This window comes from Triturus cristatus, chromosome 1_2, assembly GCF_964204655.1.
Source record: "Triturus cristatus chromosome 1_2, aTriCri1.1, whole genome shotgun sequence".
NCBI classification, from domain to species: domain Eukaryota; kingdom Metazoa; phylum Chordata; class Amphibia; order Caudata; family Salamandridae; genus Triturus; species Triturus cristatus.
In genome coordinates, this window is record NC_140580.1 from 1,142,944,281 (window position 1) to 1,142,963,638 (window position 19,358).

Genomic DNA, 19,358 nt, shown 5'->3' on the forward strand with positions numbered 1-19,358 from the left:
TGTATGGAGAGGGAAGGTGAGGAGGGAGTTAGGAGATATCTATACACACTTCTACTTGAAAGTGAGGGCAAGAAAAAGGTAGTCCATGGACTTGATTTGGTCGAAACTTTTACTTGGTTTTTATCTGAATATGTATTGCTCCAAAGCAAAAGGCTCATACTTTCTCTATCCCAACGAGCTACAAGTCAATCTGGTAAAATAAAACACTATGGGCCCGATTCACAGAACTAACTTAAGACAAAATCCTAAACTTACTACTTTTGATATTCACAGAAGTTAGGATTTAGTCTTAAGTTTGTCTTAAGTCTGTCTTAAGTCTGTCTTAAGTCTGTCTTAAGTCTGTCTTAAGTCTGTCTTAAGTCTGTCTTAAGTCTGTCTTAAGTTTGCCTTAAGTCTGTCTTAAGTCTGTCTTAAGTTTGTCTTAAGTTTGTCTTAAGACAAACTTAAGACAAAATCCTAACTTCTGTGAATACCAAAAGTAGTAAGTTTAGGATTTTGTCTTAAGTTAGTTCTGTGAATCGGCCCCTATATTTTTTGTGTTTATTGAATTTAAGGATGCCACCACCTGTTAATCAGACGACCTTAATAAATGAAAATACTGATCGTCAAGGTAGGAGAATGTGAAAAAAACACTAGGGGCCTGATTTAGATGTTGGTAGACCAGTTACTCCGTCACAACGGTGATGGATATCTTATCCGCCGAAATATAAATCCCATAGGATATAACGGGATTTATTTTTCGGTGGATGAGATATCCCGTTCACCGTTGTGACGGAGTAACTGGTCTACCAACATCTAAATCAGGCCCCAAGTAAGTAGCGTTGAGATCAAGGACACCCCCAGGGCCTTTGCTCCCCCAGTGTCCTGCCTGCTCTAGCGGCGCGGACCCAGGCAGGCCTCGAGCTGCTTGGATATTCTTCCCCTCTGCCTCCACCAGTGGTCTCCAAGCCACCGTTGATGGTGACAGCAGAACAGACTACGTGTGATCAACAACATGGGGAGCAGAAGCCGACCGTGCTGCCAAGGCGCAGGGCTCCTGGCATTCTGGGCAGGCCCTCTGCATAGTGATGCCCTGTTCAACAATGCTGACACTGTTTAAGAGAACAAAGAGCAACACACGCTGATTGGCCAAAGTCAAGTTTATTCCTACTCTGAACTGCGACTTCATAAATTGATCAATTTCATGATGGTACGAATCCAGGGGGCAAGATCGCGCATCAGTTTATGTTGAGGTAGATCTAACTATACATAAAGATTACAATGTTATTTGTAGGTGCATGTTTTTAATAAATCGATCCAAAATGCATAAACATTGACTGGGCTTCTTACGATCAACTTCTAATAAAACTGCGTTCACCCACAGCACTGAATCAAGCCACCGGTGGGCTTCCTATCCTCATACCGCTGCAGGATCGACATCATAAATTCAACTATACCAATGGGTGCCATCTCCGTAAGCACCCCAAAAAAGATGAGCACACCCAAGAGACATCAAACAATCTTGGCTCCTGACATCTCCTCCAAATGATTCACACTCAGACCTGTTCTGCTCTGTAGGGTTCACAGGTCCAAAGGGCCTCTTGCCTTGAGGATAGCCCCAGCCAGACGGATGTCGTTTGGGGATCTACCTGCAGAGGTCCTTAAGGGGGAGGCAGACAACTTCGAGTTGAACCCATGATCTGATCTATGACTCATCAGCTTCCTGGAGAGTGATAAGTAGATCTGGAAAGCTTTCTGGGTTAAGTTTGGGGCCAGGCAGTAAACCAACAATATTTGAACGCTGAGTACCACTGATTGGTTATGCACTTCTGCAGAAAATTTGAACGGATTGGCGTGAAACTGTGCAAAAGGTTCTGGTACTTACAATGGGGTTAATGTACTTTTAGATTGTCAAATACGTATCATGTTGTTCTAGATACTGTGTAAAAAGTGCTTAGAGTGTAAATTCTGTTGGTGCTAAAGAATTTTATATTTTGTTTGACGTTTATTACATTTACAGCAATAGTACTACCCTGCTGAATATTTGTTCAACACACAATTTGATCTTTCGTAAATGTTCTATTGACCGAGAGCTACTGGGGAGGAGGGTTGTTAGTTTCCAGGATGAGTGAGAGGGTTTCTTAGGACACTGCGGCAGAGAATTAAAAGTAGAGTTTCAATACTACTAGAACCAGGAAGCTCTGGGCCATGTGTGCTCTGCTCTTGCGAAGCATTTGACATAAACATTTACCTCACACACTATCCGAGCAACACAAATAAACAAGAACTATAAATAAGAGAACAATGTTTCTCATTAAAAAATACTTTATTGCATTTCTATTGAAAATGTCATAAAAAAATTAACAAAAGCAGTTTGTATCTTTATCACTTGTTGCACCGGAATGGTTTACACCCAGGAAGCAGCGCTTAGTGGTGATATGAAGCATCCAATGCGGGTTACTGTGGCTGGCCACGTCCAACCCTTGTCTGCCAATGGAAACAGGTCACCTGGACTCCCTCGACCTTAATCTAAAACATTCTTTGTCATCAGTCAGTAATCGGCAGCTCTACCTGTGACCTCACACTCTGATCTGGCTCATGGAGCAATGCCAGTGGCATCCATTCATAAAGAACGAAAGGGCGTTTGTTGACATGGCAAATGAATATGGCCACACATGAAAGAGCTATTTTTCCTGGCTCCAGAATCTTTCTAACCTAAAACCTATGACAACTCTTTGACAGTACTGCTAAGTGTGGAGAGACAAAGCCCATCACACACTGAATGTGGGGAAGTGTACCTGAAAAATAAAAAAGATTTTTCAAACTCAAGGAGAAAACCAGGTAGCAGTCCAAAAGCATGGACTCTGGAAATTCTATGGCAGATGGGATCCCTCTGTACTAATTGCACATCCTGGGCCACTTCTTTTAAGATATTTACTAAAAACAGTCTTGATGTAGACACCCAAGGAGCAGCAGTGCCTAAGGGAGATGTAGATATTAAGAGCAGCCAGTGAAACGGGCATCTAGTTGTCCACATTGGTCACAACGAGGCAATCTAATCTCTCACATTAAGTCTACGCAAAAACCTACACGCACTGCTTGCGTCATGACAAGTCACTATCAGACCACTGCCGCTGTTGCCTCACGTGATTTCAAAACAGGTAAACATAGCAGACAGCTACAGCTTACGCGATGGGAATTCAATGAAAGTCAAGCGGGATAGATTTACCTACTCTGCCTCTCGCGCTGTTTGAAGGCCGAGGCCCTGGTACTTCTGGCCTCAGGCCCCAGACTGCCACGTGAGCATGCGGCTCAGGGTACATCTATGAATCTCACTAGATCTTTCGTGAAAAGAACTTCTGGCTGCACTAACAGGTCAGCATTCTTGTGTCAACATGGCAGAAGTGTTGGACATTTCAACCAATCTTGAATGTGACATCCAATAGGCAACATTTTTCTTAAAGAGAACTTAACTAGTGGGAGTCAGGTCAGGGATGCACAAAGCGAATTCAGAGGATTTCGGGTAAGCATGCATCTAGATGTGTGTTTTGGACACACCTTTCAGTGATAGTCATAGAACACGCTGTCTGTAACGATCTGCACACGACACATGGAAGCACCCCAACAGTTGTGACAATTTCTAAAAATACCACAACACAGGGCAAAGAATCTTCTATTTTTTCCAGAAATATCTGAAAATGCACTCGCACAAGAGAATAAGTGTGATCTAGTTGACCCAGAATTCTTTCGTTTTTCTAGCACTTCTTGTGATAGGAACTCAAGAGGCCAGACATGCTCTTGGCTCTAGGAAGTGACCAAGAGGAAAGAACAAAAAGAGCTAAGACTAAGCAGGGGACATGCTGACCAGGAGACCAAAAGCGGTCTTAAATCAGCACAAACATTCACGAGGCCAAGGATGTGCGAACGGATTTCTTGCTGGATTGCTGAATGTATAGCCCGAGCCCTGTGCTCATTGCCCTGGGGCTGCCATCTGATCGTTTTCCGTCAGGCGCCATGGTTCTTGGGCTACTGCTGAGTAACTGTGGGCAGCAGCCGGAATGCCCCGTCGGCTGGCAGTCTGTTAAGGGGTTGCCGCAACCATGCCTGCTGTAGCACCCTTCACACATAGTCCAGGATCTCTGTTTCCATTTCATTGTCGCTGCCATCGGAGGGCTGGAATACAGCTTCTTCTTCCTCTTCGTCTTCACCGTCCTCATCCCCTGACTCGTATGCTTGCGGCTCCTTGCTGGCAGTGCCAGCAGGCTCAGGGGTGCTGGAAAACAGGGCTAGCCAAGAGAGAAGCAGGGTTAGAAAATGCACCAGAGGAAACCATTCCACAAAGGCAATCTCTAGAGGCATCTCAGAGTCTCAGCCTAGCACCAAACTTCTCACTGTGCCACCAGACTCTTTCTGAAGAACCCGGCCTGTTCTGCCAATCCAAGAAACCTGCCTCAGCCCAACCGCCCCTTGACACAACACATATGTAGCCCAGTACCATCGGATGATTATTACCAGCGCCCATGCCAATGCCAATGCCTTCATTCGGAATCTATGGGAGGAAGCCAATCTCTCCAGCCATCGGTGCAGCTTAGACTCAATGCTGTCAGAAGAGTCTAACGACGAATCTAACATCTCATCCTCGTACCAGCTTCCCCTGCAATAGTTTTTCTGTCTAGCTTGCCTGCATCCGCTACCCTCTGCTGCCTTCAGTTTGTGCCTCCTCTGCTGGTTTGTTTGCCTTCTTTTTCTGCTCTTTTTTTTTAGCCTTTTCAGCTGGTTTTCTGCTCACTTCTGACTTTTCTTTTGCCTCTTTCTCCTCATTTTATACTTTTATTTTGCCTCTTTCTGCTAGTTTCTGACGCTGTGCTTACCTGGCCGCTTGGATCGTATAATCTGTCTGATCATGGAGGACATGTTGTCTCTCAGCTCGTCACTGGTCTTCGGGAGACACCAGCCGTCGCGCTCGGAGCATTCGGCCTCCACGCCGTCGTTGCGATGGATGATATGCTTCAGGCTGCAAAAGGGTGAAAAAATCAGAAGCGCGCAGCAGCACTGGCACAAAGCAGTGTGGCTGGTACAGGTGGGCACAGGCTAAGAAGGTGAGGATGAGAACAGAAGTTAGTAATGAGGTCACATCCTATATTCATTTCTACCACCATGAAAAGTTCTAGATGCACACATCCAACAATCAGACTCAATTGAACAAAGCAGAGTATCTGCTGGAGGACAGAGAGAAAGAGGCTATGAGAGGGCTGTGGAGGCAGAGTGAAGAATTCCGCCTGTTACCTGTCCACGTCCAGGTCACAGAGTTGATAAAACATCTGTCGGTAAGGAGGCAACATTCCCTCTCTGAAGATGAATGAGGAATCCTAGACAGAGAGAGGGATGAACACCCATCACTTCACATAATATTTGAGCGAAAGTCCTGCAAGTTCCCGTCGCGAGAGGCATGCTGGGGCAATAGGTCAGATTTACAGTATTTAATGTATTGCTCTGTGTGACACTTCACAGTCTCCTCTTCACAAACACCATGTGGGTTTTAAGTGTGTGTGTGTGTGTGTGTGTGTGTCTCAGCATGCTTTCAAGCCAAGAGGCAGCATTCCGTGCTAAAGTGCATGTCCACCAGAGCCAGGCCCAGAAACATAAAGAGGTGCTCAATGCTTGGAATACATGTACTTACTTTTGGCTTCAGCTTGCTGGCTGGTGATTTCTTATCCGCAGAGGTGGACGTGCCAGGCCCATGCTTCAAGTCCTGCATACTTATCGACTGTGCAGCTGCAAGGGGCAGAGAGAAGATTTACAACCTACCAGTGCTGCATATAACAAACTTCTTTGGCTAGATCTAGGAATGTATACATATTGTGAGGCTGAACATTATATGAAGCAGAAGCACCCGGCAATATCAGGCAACTTCAGACATTCAGAGTGTGTCAGCTTTCAGAACTCAGACTAAGCAGCATCTGGAAGCTGCCCCTCAGACCCTGGGTTACCCTACACTGTACCCCTTAAACCACCAACCCAAGTCAGAACAACCCCGGGCCAAGACAATAGGTCTTGCCTTCTCTTTATAGTGAAAGTCTTCCGTGTGCTAACCACAAAAATGTGTTTAAAGATCAAGGGCTCATATGCACGAAGCAATTTACCATTTCTTAACGGACCGAATCGCAATTTCTGGCCGTTAAGAAATGCTAAATAGGCTTTCCTTATGTACAATAGGGGAAACGCAGTTGCAAAATTGGATTTCTACCAAGTAGAAATCGAACTGTGCGATTCCCAAAATAGGAAATTGAAAATAGGGATTAACTGTTCGCGATTTCCTAACCTCATGTACACAGCATTTCCTAAATACGAAATGGGCATTTAGTAAACGCTAATACCATTGGATTCAATGTGATGGTAACCGGGTGCAATTTGTAAAAATGCACATTAAAAGTATTTTTTACCAGTGCCACAGAGCGCCCACTTGCCTAGAAGGAATTTGAGCACTCTACACGAGCAACATTATTTTTTACCCTTTAAGAATGATTTTGACCAAGGCCCATAGATATAAATACTTTTGCATTTCCTAACTTGCGATTTCCTATTAAGAAATTACAAATTTGGAAATGCAAAACCATTTTTACCTTTTGGCCTTAGGCCCGTACGAACAAATGATTTTGCATTTCCTAAATTGCGATTTCCTAATGGTGATTGCAACTCTCTTGGAATCCCTATTACGAAATTGCTATTTTTGTACATTCCATTTTGCATTTCCTAAATAACGATTTCCTAGGTTTCGCTATTTAGGAAATGCAAAATGGAAGTTTCGTACATATGGGCCATAGCTGTGTACACTAGCTATCTATACAGAGCACTACTGTTAAAGAGCAGGCGCGTGCATGCACAGGCAGAGCATGTGCTTGCAGCTTGGTCCTAACGGGCCAACAGGCATTTTATAAAAGTCCAACTAAAAGACATAGTTTCTAAAGCAGTCACTGCATATTTAAAGCCCCCTTCCTTCAAACGTCTGCTCCCAAAGCCCACTGCCCTGCCTCTTACTCCCTCCAGTTGAAGCTGGTACACGGGCACAGACTGCACGTTCAGGGGAGGCCTGGTTGTGTGGGTTTCTACCCATCTGCTGCTACCACTTGTTCGATCAAACGCCAGGAGCCCAAAGAGCTAATTTTGATGCCCCAGGATGTCTCATCCCTCTCACGCTCTGCTCTCTGGGTAACTTCATATGATTTGGAGCATGAGATTAAAAAACCATGAGGGGCAGCATTAGGCAAAACAAGACTCGACAGGCGCGGGAATCCTGGTCTATTTAAATACGTATCAGCAGGGTTGGATTGGGATTCAAAATTGGTCCGGGCACGCTAAAAAAAGTGGCCCACGTTTGCATATTGCCTTTCCTCAAAACGCTGCTTCAGCAACATTTTATTAAAAAAAGGGGGGGGGGGGGGATACAAAAAAATGCACAGATTAGTTTACACTGGTGACTGAAAACACGTGAGGCCTCTTCTGCTCAGTCCCCCTGCCCCTCTAGGCAGGCATACATTAATGGGCCGGCCCTGCGAGAGAAAGAAAGTGACACTTCTGCCTGTTGCTAAACGTGAGGTAATGAGCGCCCATCTGCATCCAGAACGGCCACTCCCACTGGGCCGTTGGCTGTATCCGAACAACAGTGACACCGCCCAAATCTGAAACCCAGACTGCTCCAGAAAGCAGCCCACAGTTGCAACTCAGCACCGGCCCCTTGGGCATTGCCCGAGTGCCCGCGCTACCAATTCGATGCTGCGTATCAGAATACATGCATGCTGGAAACTTTCCAGTAGCTGTGAATCTGAGAAGCGTTTAAAGACGCCTTTGTACATGCACACTACACCCACAGCTGGGGTATGCACTCTGTACCTTCCCATCCAAAGCCAGATTGCAGTCAGCCTACACAAGGAACAATGCATTCTACTATCAGAGGCATAAATCACACATGACAACGGAACACCATGCAGAAAGAAAAATGGAGTAAAAAGCAGCTGGGTGGATCAAGCAAGAGAACACAAGATTAAAGTACATTTTCGGCCTACAGTGAAGAGGACAACATTTATGGTGTTGGTTGACGTAGCAGTAAATGATACACGCCAGGTACATTTGATAAGAAATAATTCTAACATCCTGGACAATGACAATCCAAAGAGTGAAAGGAGACAGAAAACATTTTAGAAAGATGCAATAGCACGATGGTCAGCCTCTATTTTTAAACTAGACATCCGCAATAAGGCAGGATCCCTGAACCTTGCAATGGTTTCAACAAGTGCTCAGACATGGCCAAGCACTGATATGCAGCACTTTATGCAGGATTATGAAGGCAACATGAACAGGTGCAATGGCAAGAAGGTGCAGGCACTTGCAAAAGTGAAGCGAGGATAAGGGTACACAGAACAGGGCCGGAGTGTGGCAGTATGTGGATGCAGGGAACTTTGGGTTTATTAAGCACGCGTTGGCCAAAGCTGGGGCAGGGAACAAGGCCTACAAGTTCCTCAGTGTTGCCACAGGTTTAAAAGACCATCATCTGTCCATCTTCACCCCTTTGGACTTCAAGCAAGGGTCTGACACTTCTGTAAATAACATCACTTTTGCCCAAGATATGGAACTTCATTCATAGTTAAGTTGCAACTTCCAAGGTGTGGTGGTCCACGTATGACAACCTACTGGCCAAAGTGTGCTGCTCTCCAGCTAGGGAGAGCGCGTCTCAGAAGAAAGAGAGTGGAAAGGGCAGTGGCTTACCAGCTAGAGAGAGTGTGTCTCATTGGTAGGATAGTGGAAAAGATTATGCTCTCCAGCTAGGAAGAGACGATTTCAGTGGAAGGAGAGTACAAAAACAAAAAAAAGCGCTCCTCCCCAGTTAAAAAGTGCGCAACTCGGGAGAAGAAGAGTGGGGAAAACTGCAGCTCTGCAGCGAGGAAGAGCGCACCTCAGTAGAAGGAGAGTGGAAAAGGCTGTGGCAGCCCAGCTAGAGAGAGGGTGCCTGTGGGAGGAGAGTGGAAAAGGCTGTGCTCCCCAGCTAGGGAGAGCGGATTTCAGCGGAAGGAGAGTAGAAAACAATCTCTGCCCCCAGTTGAGGAGCGCGTCTCAGTGGTAACAGAGTGGATAAGACTGTGGCTCCCAGCTGGAAATAACAGGCCTCAGCAAGAGTGGAAAAGGCTGCTGCTCTCCAGCTAGGGAGAGAGCGTCTCCGTGGAAGCAGAATGGAAAAGACTGTGGCTCCCCAGTTATGGAGAGAGCGTCTCAGAAGAAGTGAAAAAGACTGCAGCTCCCCAGCTAAGGACAGTGAGTCTCAGGAGGAGCAGAATGGAAAAAACAGCTGCTCCACAGCTATGGAGAGCGAATATCAGTGGAAGCGGAATGGAAAAGACTGTGACCTACCACCTGGAAAGAGCACGCCTCAGTATGGGAGAGGAAAAGACTGCGGCTCCCCAGCTACAGAGAGTGCGTCTCGGTGCTAGGAGAGTCGAAAAGACTGCGGCTCCCCAGCTACAGAGAGTGCGTCTCGGTGCTAAGAGAGTGGAAAAGACTGCGGCTCCCCAGCTACAGAGAGTGTGTCACGGTGCTAGGAGAGTCGAAAAGACTGCGGCTCCCCAGCTACAGAGAGTGCGTCTCGGTGCTAGGAGAGTCGAAAAGACTGCGGCTCCCCAGCTACAGAGAGTGCGTCTCGGTGCTAGGAGAGTCGAAAAGACTGCGGCTCCCCAGCTACAGAGAGTGCGTCTCGGTGCTAAGAGAGTGGAAAAGACTGCGGCTCCCCAGCTACAGAGAGTGTGTCACGGTGCTAAGAGAGTCGAAAAGACTGCGGCTCCCAGCTACAGAGAGTGCGTCTCGGTGCTAGGAGAGTCGAAAAGACTGCGGCTCCCCAGCTACAGAGAGTGCGTCTCGGTGCTAGGAGAGTCGAAAAGACTGCGGCTCCCCAGCTACAGAGAGTGCGTCTCGGTGCTAAGAGAGTGGAAAAGACTGCGGCTCCCCAGCTACAGAGAGTGTGTCACGGTGCTAAGAGAGTCGAAAAGACTGCGGCTCCCAGCTACAGAGAGTGCGTCTCGGTGCTAGGAGAGTCGAAAAGACTGCGGCTCCCCAGCTACAGAGAGTGCGTCTCGGTGCTAGGAGAGTCGAAAAGACTGCGGCTCCCCAGCTACAGAGAGTGCGTCTCGGTGCTAGGAGAGTCGAAAAGACTGCGGCTCCCCAGCTACAGAGAGTGCGTCTCGGTGCTAAGAGAGTGGAAAAGACTGCGGCTCCCCAGCTACAGAGAGTGCGTCACGGTGCTAAGAGAGTCGAAAAGACTGCGGCTCCCAGCTACAGAGAGTGCGTCTCGGTGCTAGGAGAGTCGAAAAGACTGCGGCTCCCAGCTACAGAGAGTGCGTCTCGGTGCTAAGAGAGTGGAAAAGACTGCGGCTCCCCAGCTACAGAGAGTGCATCTCGGTGCTAGGAGAGTCGAAAAGACTGCGTCTCCCCAGTTACAGAGAGTGCATCTCGGTGCTAGGAGAGTCGAAAAGACTGCGGTTCCCCAGCTATAGAGAGTGCATCTCGGTGCTAGGAGAGTCGAAAAGACTGCGTCTCCCCAGCTACAGAGAGTGCATCTCGGTGCTAGGAGAGTCGAAAAGACTGCGGCTCCCCAGCTACAGAGAGTGCATCTCGGTGCCAAGAGAGTCGAAAAGACTGCAGCTCCCCAGCTACAGAGAGTGCGTCTCGGTGCTAGGAAAGTGGAACAGACTGCGGTTCCTGAGCTAGGGATAGAGATTCCTAGGGGTAGGAGAGTGGAAAAGACTGCAGCTCCCCAGCTAGGGATAGAGATTCCTAGGGGTAGGAGAGTGGAAAAGACTGCAGCTCCTCAGCTAGGGATAGAGATTCCTAGGGGTAGGAGAGTGGAAAAGACTGCAGCTCCTCAGCTAGGGATAGAGATTCTTAGGGGTAGGAGAGTGGAAAAGACTGCAGCTCCCCAGCTAGGGATAGAGATTCCTAAGGGTAGGAGAGTGGAAAAGACTGCAGCTCCCCAGCTAGGGATAGAGATTCCTAGGGGTAGGAGAGTGGAAAAGACTGCAGCTCCCCAGCTAGGGAAAGCGGGTCTCTATGGTAGGAGAGCGGGAAAGACTGCGGCAGCCCAGCTAGGAACTGCCAGCAACAGCGGAGTCCTATCATTTTTTTAAAGAACACTATCAAACCATGGGGTGATATAGCATAGCACAAATGATCAAATGTAATGACACAAGCAAAAAAAAATGTCAAAAAAATACTCCACAAACTCTGAAACGCAAGAGGTTTAAATACCAAAACAGGATTTTTGGAGCACATGGGGCTATTGGTCAAGTAGGCACATTTCCCTGTGGAAAGTATCCAACAAGCAGGGATCGGCAGGAACTCAGTGGCTCATCAGACAATGGGCACAGATGAACCGGATGTCTCAAAGCGAGTGTCCTAAGAAATCCTTCAATGTGGTGTTCTATGTGTACTTGCATAGCAGGCGGCTGCCAGCAGCATTGGCTTGCACAGTGGTGGGTTGTCAGGGATGTATGCTCCAGAAAGACACAACTGCTAGTTGCTACGGGAAGATGTTCTTCAGGTTTTGAGCTCTGGTCCTCAACTAGCTTCTGTCCATGTTACTCCGCGACAGAGGAGGCGCAGATTCATTTGCAGGACGACCATGAATGGTAATGTTAGATTTTTGGGTGGAAGAGACGTATTCATAAATAAGACAGTTTGAAGAGGTAACCCATGCAAATTTAAAAAAAAAAAACAAGGGTGCCGGAGGATCTGTTCTTAAGAAATAGTAGTTATTCAGCTTTGCTTGATCTCCGTTTTCTGTGCACTTTCTCCTGCTTGTGTCTAGTTTTTCACTGCTATCACCATCCTTTCCCCCCCGTTTGTCTGAGTGCTTTCTCCTGCTTCTGCCTCGTTTTTTTATTGCTTTCTCCTTCCTTACCCCCGTTTTTAGGGCTCGCGTGCATTGCAGCGCTAAGCGCTGCTCGCTCGGCGAGAGATTTTGTGGATGAGGGGTTTTCAGAAAGGGACTCGAAGCCCCGTCCCTCATTTCCATTGGCTGGCGTCACCGTTTATGCTAAACGGTGGCCTGCCATTGGAAATGAGGGTTTTTGGTAGATGCCATTTCGCCTCCGATCCGGACTGGGCCGCCTGCTTTGCTGCTGTCGCAAAGCACTTTCTTATCTTTATGGGGCCATGTGTTTCTAATTAGAAACACATGGCCCCATAAAGACAAGAGATCTCCATGCTCCGGCTGCAGCGCGGTCCTCTTTCACTTTCGGGACCGCGCTTGTTATCTTACTGCAATTGTAGTTGGCAAACGCACACACCAACAATGTTTTTGTCACTGAATCTTTCTTTCAAACAACGCTTAAGTTAAAATCTGGAGGAGGAGGTGCGCCAAGATAGCACCAGAGTGAGGCCGACTCTCAGAGCTTTGCTATCCACTTGCTGTTCGGGGCAGAAGCCGACCTTTTCCGGGACACTCAACACTGGGAAATGTTCCTGAGCTACGCACTACCCATCCCACTTCTGTGCCTCTGGGGGACCAGAGAGGCACGGGACACCGCTTTGGAGCAGCTGGCTGGTGCTTTGATTCCAACATGGCTAAAGCTGCAGGGTGTGGACTCTTAAGGCCTGGGAGTGCGTCCTGCTGACCATTGCTCCTTGTCGCTTCCTGTCCTGTTAATAACGCCCCCCCACCCACTAGCAGCCTGGGCCCCAGTCACTACTCGCCCGCAGCAGTGCTTACATGCTGTTGCGGCCGGGTGACTGAGCGGTGAGTGGCGGTGGGGCACATGACGAGGGTCTGTCCTTAGTGGACCTTTTGCAGCTCGTTCGTTAGCTCAGGAGCCCTGTCCTACTACCCCATGCCTCTTCCTTTGATTAGGGCCTGGGGGCTGAATTGCCATGTACTGGGGGCCGCCCTGAACAGGGAAAGAGTGGGGAATGACAGTCTTGAAATAAGTTGGTAGGCCTCTACGCACCAGAGGCGCTGCAACACGGGAGCCCTCTGGGACGCTGCCCCCCCGCCCCCACCACCATTCAGGTAAGTGATGCCTCCCGAGTGGGGGAGCAGGGCCATCCGGATTTACCCATCCTCCATTCGCAGCATGGGTTATACCCCAGGGGCACTCCTCACTGCTGCTGGGCACCTTGTAATCCTGCTTCCCTTTGGGCCCGCAGTAGTTTTCGTGCCACGTTGTTGCTTTCTCACCCTACTTGCCGCCCCAACTCCGAGAAGTGGGTGCATAGATGCGGACCTGCCAGGATTAAGTGGGGACTGTGAGCAGCTCATCTGACATTCGTGCACAGGGGCTTTCACCAGCGCAGCACGAGGCATGGACCCTCTTTCATCCCAGGTGTTGCTCTTGGCCCCCACTGCTGGCACGCTCTCCTGCTGGACACGACCCTCTTGGTTCCTGAGTGCTGACATCATGGTCTAATACAGGGGTTGGTGCCCTGCATCACGTGTCTCTGCTGGTGCCGGGGCCTGCCAGCTGCACCACCATGACTACCCAACGCAACGTGAAAGATTTGTTTAACAAAACGCAAATAAAAAAGTCAGAGCAGGTTCAGGCGCACTCTTTAACCCTGCCGCGATCTGAGGACTCTGCGATGAGCGGTTCGCAGTGTAATGAAGCCCCCGTCACGAGGGTATTTCTGGAGCAACTGTTCAGGATCTTACGGGATGACTTCCCCACTCTAAAACAGGCCACAGAGACAAAGCTGAAGGATATAGAGACAGAGGTGCAGGACCTCAGACGAAACCTAGGCGATCTGGACAAGATCTGCAGAGAAGGCAGCAACCTTCAGAGAAATCGCAGTAGAACGTGGGCGGGAGAACAGGGGCTCACAGGACAGGCCCCACGAGACACCCTTCTCAATGTAAAGGCAGCTGCATGGGTTCTTTGTCTGTGCACAGTTGGGCAAAACATGCAGGCGAAAGTTTTAATGCAGCGTAACTCAGCCCTTTATCTTTGCGGGGTCGACATAAAGAGTACCGCATACTTAAAACTGTTTCGAGTTTTGTTATGTATAATTCCCGTGAAGTAAAAGTTTTCCCTTTGGACTTTCTCACATCAATAATAGAGGCACTACTCAGGTGTCATGTCAAAGAGGGATATAGCTTAAGAAAATGTCTACCGAAGCCAAACCAGTGGCCATATGGAGTACAGAACTCCCTAACAGTATACACAATAAAAGCCAATGAGTGAGTGGAAATCGGTCTTTCCGATAGAGTGTCGCAAGGGTGATCCAATACACAGCAATGCAATTAAACACAGGGCATACATATAGGAAATTTAGTTAGTCAATACATGTTTTATTAAAACAAATTACAAAAAAAAGGAGAAGCGCGCATCATATATACAATATTCGAATTTTGATCCATCGCAGCGACCTCCATCTCAGTTGGGCAGGTGTACTGTGTCCCCTGAGGTATGTAACGTGAATATGACTCTCTATCACGTTTACACTAATTAAGGATACTGGGCGATTTCCAATAAACCTTGTTTGAAAACGGCACTTTTTGATTACATATAGGACATCTACAAAAGCCCTGATGTCTATTTGGTTTCAGAGACTCTTATATATGATACCTGGCCAATCATCTAACTAGCGTTACATTGCCAATTAGTTTTTCCATCCTTATCGAGTACTTGGTACCGATTCCAACATGGCGCGATTTTTAGACGTACGTTCAGTACGCCTCTCCGCTATCGGGAAGATTTGTTGTCAGACTAACTAAAACTTGTGTATATAGTGGAACCTGTAACTAAATCAGTTCTGGACCTGGCCCCAATATATTATATATACTCCACTCACTGCGTGTATCAGTGAAATTAATTGTTTTGCTTTAATTTAATATTTCATCAAGTGCGAGCACTCGCCTACTTTAACAGTCGCACGGGGGGCCGAGATGGAGGACTCAACATCTTGATTAACGATAATAACACTCCAAGATGGCGCCCGTGTAGACCTAACAGAGTCATTCTATTCAAACATGGATGGTCCCATATAGATGACGCAGATGGAGCCGGAGCCGTGTACTTAAGGCACTCAAACCACGGCTTATGCGTTTACCCGCGAAAAACGAGGGGGCGAGACGAAGGCCGGATTTTGTAGAGCTATACAGGCAAGTGATGGGTAGTTCGATATGAATAAATATTTTTTTGACCCTTGATGAGATTAGACCAGGGCATCGACGGGCGCTTAGCAGTGTAGTATGTTTGTCAATTAGGTTTTTTACCGCAGTGTTGACCGTTGGGGATATGTGGATTTTGTTAGGCACCTCCCATGTTTTCATTTTTGTCTACACGACGTGCTAAAAATACGGACAGTTTGTATTTAAAAAAAAACAAAAAAAAACCTTTATGATAATTAGGAATTTACAAATTAGGGCACTATCTCCAACTTGAACCTACCAGTCTTGGGGATACTTACCGCTAACAGTACGATACTCAATAATGTAGTGGGGCACAACATACACCAATGTGTTGTTTGTATTATCTCTGGCTTCAATAATCGGGGGCATTGTTTCCCTCTATAGCCTACCAATATTAAACAGATGAAAGCCTATGCTGGCGAATTGTTTAACAAGCGGAGATAGAGTACCAACCACCATCTCCCATCTTCTTTCACTACCGCTTATCAATAAACGTGGTGCTGAGAGGTAAGCTAATGCTATCTTCCTAATATACGTGAGACTAACTCAATAATGTCTCATCCAAAACAAGGCTTATCTAGATGTTTTCTCATTTTAGATTGTAAAGCTTACAGTGTCTTCGTCGTAGTTACTCTATAAGAGGGTGAACTAATACGACCCGTCTACGATGTGAGTTATAAAAAAAATTAAAGTGAGTATGTACTACTTTTAACTGCCTAGGGTACATTTTAGTTAATTTAGTTAGTTTTGTGTTACTTAGTGTGGCTTGTTTCTTCTGCCATTGTACAGACACATCCACACCAATTCCTGTATTTCCCGTGAATAAGCTGAATTATTATGTGGATACGACGAGTGGTCAACTAACCATTACAGACTACAGACATCCCCCTTTATTCTCAATCTTGAGGTACATATTTGTATATGTTGATTTATGTCTATTTAGTCTTTATATATTTATTCAGGTCAGATTTATTAGCTTGAACCTTCAACACGCTGGCTGCTTGTTTAAAATAAAATACTAAACTACGCCTGATATTTAGATTCCACACTAGGCTTATTGATGGCCACTTTAATATATATGGTCTTCTTCAGTCCCCCCTTTTTTATTCTTTATTCTTTATTCTTTCTCAATAAGTTGGAAATGTGTCTTTCCTGGTCTGATCCTCCCACAGCAATGAGTAACATCATGAATGAATTTGTTGCCAAAAAGGGAATTTTGATACAAAGAAATGTTTTTTTTAAATCTGTAGACTTGAGGTCTTCAAAATGTTCGCTTATAATTTTTGAGTATAGATGCTGTTTTTATTTGATCATTTCTGTCATTTGACTATGTACTGTATGCATTTTTATTGTTAGGTATTGTTAGAAGTACGATTTACGGAAGGAAGGACCTCAATTACCTGTCCTGAAGAAGGTGGCTCTATAAACTTGTCCACCGAAACGCGTCGACGCTTGAAATTCGAGTTGTATTTGTCCGGGGACCAATTTCCAAACATTTGGGTTTAGTGAGCTTAGTGGTACTGGTCCTAAGGGAACACAAACCAACACTAGTGAAGCACAATTGGGGTGCTTTTATTACAAAATGTGTCCTTCCACCTAATTTGTGTGATTTAGATTTGTGAGGTATATTGCTGTTTTTTATAAAAATCTGTGTATATATTTTTATGAAGAAATTGGTTTTTATAAATAGAACTTTTTATGTATTGATTTATTTTGTCTGTATCTATGATGCGCGCTTCTCCTTTTTTTTGTAATTTGTTTTAATAAAACATGTATTGACTAACTAAATTTCCTATATGTATGCCCTGTGTTTAATTGCATTGCTGTGTATTGGATCACCCTTGCGACACTCTATCGGAAAGACCGATTTCCACTCACTCATTGGCTTTTATTGTGTATACTGTTAGGGAGTTCTGTACTCCATATGGCCACTGGTTTGGCTTCGGTAGACATTTTCTTAAGCTATATCCCTCTTTGACATGACACCTGAGTAGTGCCTCTATTATTGATGTGAGAAAGTCCAAAGGGAAAACTTTTACTTCATAGTATATTTTGGTGCTCTGTTCCTTTGGACGTAATTGAGCCCCTCTCCTTGTTTTTACGATGTATAATTCCCACCCATCCCTCTCTCACAGAGGTGCGGTTCCCATATCTGTGCGCTCTCACACACGGTGCGCCCTCCTCCCCCTCGTACTCCCAGCCTGTGCCCCCACCCCTCGGAGCCCTATTTGGACAGTCCGCTGTTGTCTCTGCACCAGACAATGGGGCTATGGGGGTGAGCAGTGTTTCGCTTCCTAGCACTGTGTAGCAGCTAGTGCCTAGGCACACCCAGAGGTCATTGCACTCTTCGAGCCCTCCGCTAGAAGAGGTAAAGCACTGCGAAGGGCTCTTGCGCAGGAGGGGAAGAGAGATTATAGAATGCAATAGAAAAATGCAAGGCCAAAGGACGCCCACATTCACAGCTGATACGAGAGACCTGGGGTCCGTGTGGATGCCTCAGACAGATGTACAGCTGCGCAGAGGGTGGCTGTGAGGTATCCAAAGGTTTCCCACAGGAGAGTGACAGCTCAGGCTGCCTTTCTCCTCATGGAAGCCGGGGCCTCTCAGACCTATCTCTGTAATATCTCCATACAAGGCCCGCTGCAGAGGCGCGTGAGTTAACACACTCTGGGGGGCGCTGCTGCAAGCTGGGCGGCGTGAAATACAGGACACTGCTCTCCCAGCCCCAGAAAAGTGCTGGGACTGTCCCAATAAACCCCCATCCGAGAAGTGCTAGTACTGCCCCTTCACAGCCCTTGGAGCAGTACTGACACTGCCCTGTCAGAAAGCGGCGCAGTCTTGTTGAGAATAGAAGTGCAGGCGCTATCCCAGTAACTCTCGCTACCCTACAAGTGGTGCTGGTGCCGATAATGTGTCGGTGTCCGTCCCACCTCGAACATTGTTACAGCCTCCTTGTGACTCCCGGCCTCGCTGACCTGAGCTGTCACACTGTTTACCTTGGGCAAATGGTGCGTGCTGCTCTTCGGATCCGGTAACTCTCACCACGGTGTGAACACTGCTCTGGCGGCAGCACTGGGCGACGTGAGTGACGAGAGGTCTGGCGCCGGGGTGTATCCTGTAGGAACAGGCAGTAGTGCCACTATCACTGCTGTGTATACCAAGTGTTGTGTCTGTGCTGCTCTTTTGTGTGCACATAGTGGGGGTTGGTGTCTCTGTGCTGCTATTCTGTATGCACCTAGTGTGTGTGTCTGTGCTGGTGCTGTTCTGTGTGCACCAAGTGCGTGTGTGTTTGTGCTGCTGTTCTGTGTGCACTTAGTGTGAGTTGATGTGTCTGTGCTGCTATTCTGGGTGTATCTAGTGTTGGTTTGTTTGTCAGTGCTGTTTCTTGTCGTGCGTGTGTGTGTGTGTGTGTGTGTGTTGCTTGTTCTGTGTGTACCCAGTATGTGTGTGTGCTGCTTCTTGTTCTGTGTGTGTATCTGTAGGGCGTGATTAACCTGCTGAATGTGATGCGAGTAGGTATGTTTGCCTGTGAAGCGTGCACTCCGTGACCGCATTATATCTAGGTTCTTTTATAGCTCGAGAGATCTGCAGTGAAAGGGTTATGAGGTGTTCATAATCTACAACATAAACCCCAGTGAGGGTAACAAGAAGACTGAAGACAAAGGTCCAGATGACCTTATCAAGGTAGAAGCGACATCATGTCCTCTGACAGGGTTCGAGATGTGTCCTGGGGTCAATGCAATGGAGGTCCAGAATTAGGCTCTGAAATTACGTCCATAACACGTGGGAAAATTAGAGGAAGCGCCAAAGCGAGGGTTACAATCCATAAAACTGGAGGATGCAAAAGCAGAAGAATCACGTGCTTAAATATGGGGTTTAAGTAGAGTAATAAGCAGGAAAACTGGAATAATGCAACAGGTACAAAAGGGTAGGACCAATTTATGTGGCAGGGTTGAGTTAATTATGTGGTAAGAAAAACCACATTAGGTGTGAAATGAGGCACATTTTGAAACATTAATATTTTACTAACTTGTCATTCTTACACACGTAAACCCTGTGTGGTCAGAAGTTATCATTTTTTGCCATGGATTAGAAAGACATTATCATCCTTATGCAGGCTGGCCAAGCACCTATAATCTCTCTGGTAGCAGTTTAGAAACCTATAATCTTTGTCAAAGTTGCCTATTATCACATAACCTATTTTAGTAGCTGT

The 19,358-nt window shown here is 46.8% G+C and overlaps 1 protein-coding gene across 1 annotated transcript in view; it reads right to left on the reverse strand.

Moving 5' to 3' along the window:
- Positions 1-2,286: 2,286 nt before the first annotated feature.
- Positions 2,287-19,358, reverse strand: part of GTF3C5 (general transcription factor IIIC subunit 5) — an 85,400-nt gene continuing 68,328 nt past the window's right edge. The window contains exons 8-11 of the mRNA XM_085613900.1: positions 5,660-5,754; positions 5,266-5,348; positions 4,851-4,993; positions 2,287-4,265 (exon numbers count right to left, since the gene is read on the reverse strand). Of these exons, the coding sequence (XP_085470026.1) occupies positions 4,099-4,265; positions 4,851-4,993; positions 5,266-5,348; positions 5,660-5,754 (488 nt within the window). The 3' untranslated portion in view covers positions 2,287-4,098. The remainder of the gene's footprint in view (positions 4,266-4,850; positions 4,994-5,265; positions 5,349-5,659; positions 5,755-19,358) is intronic.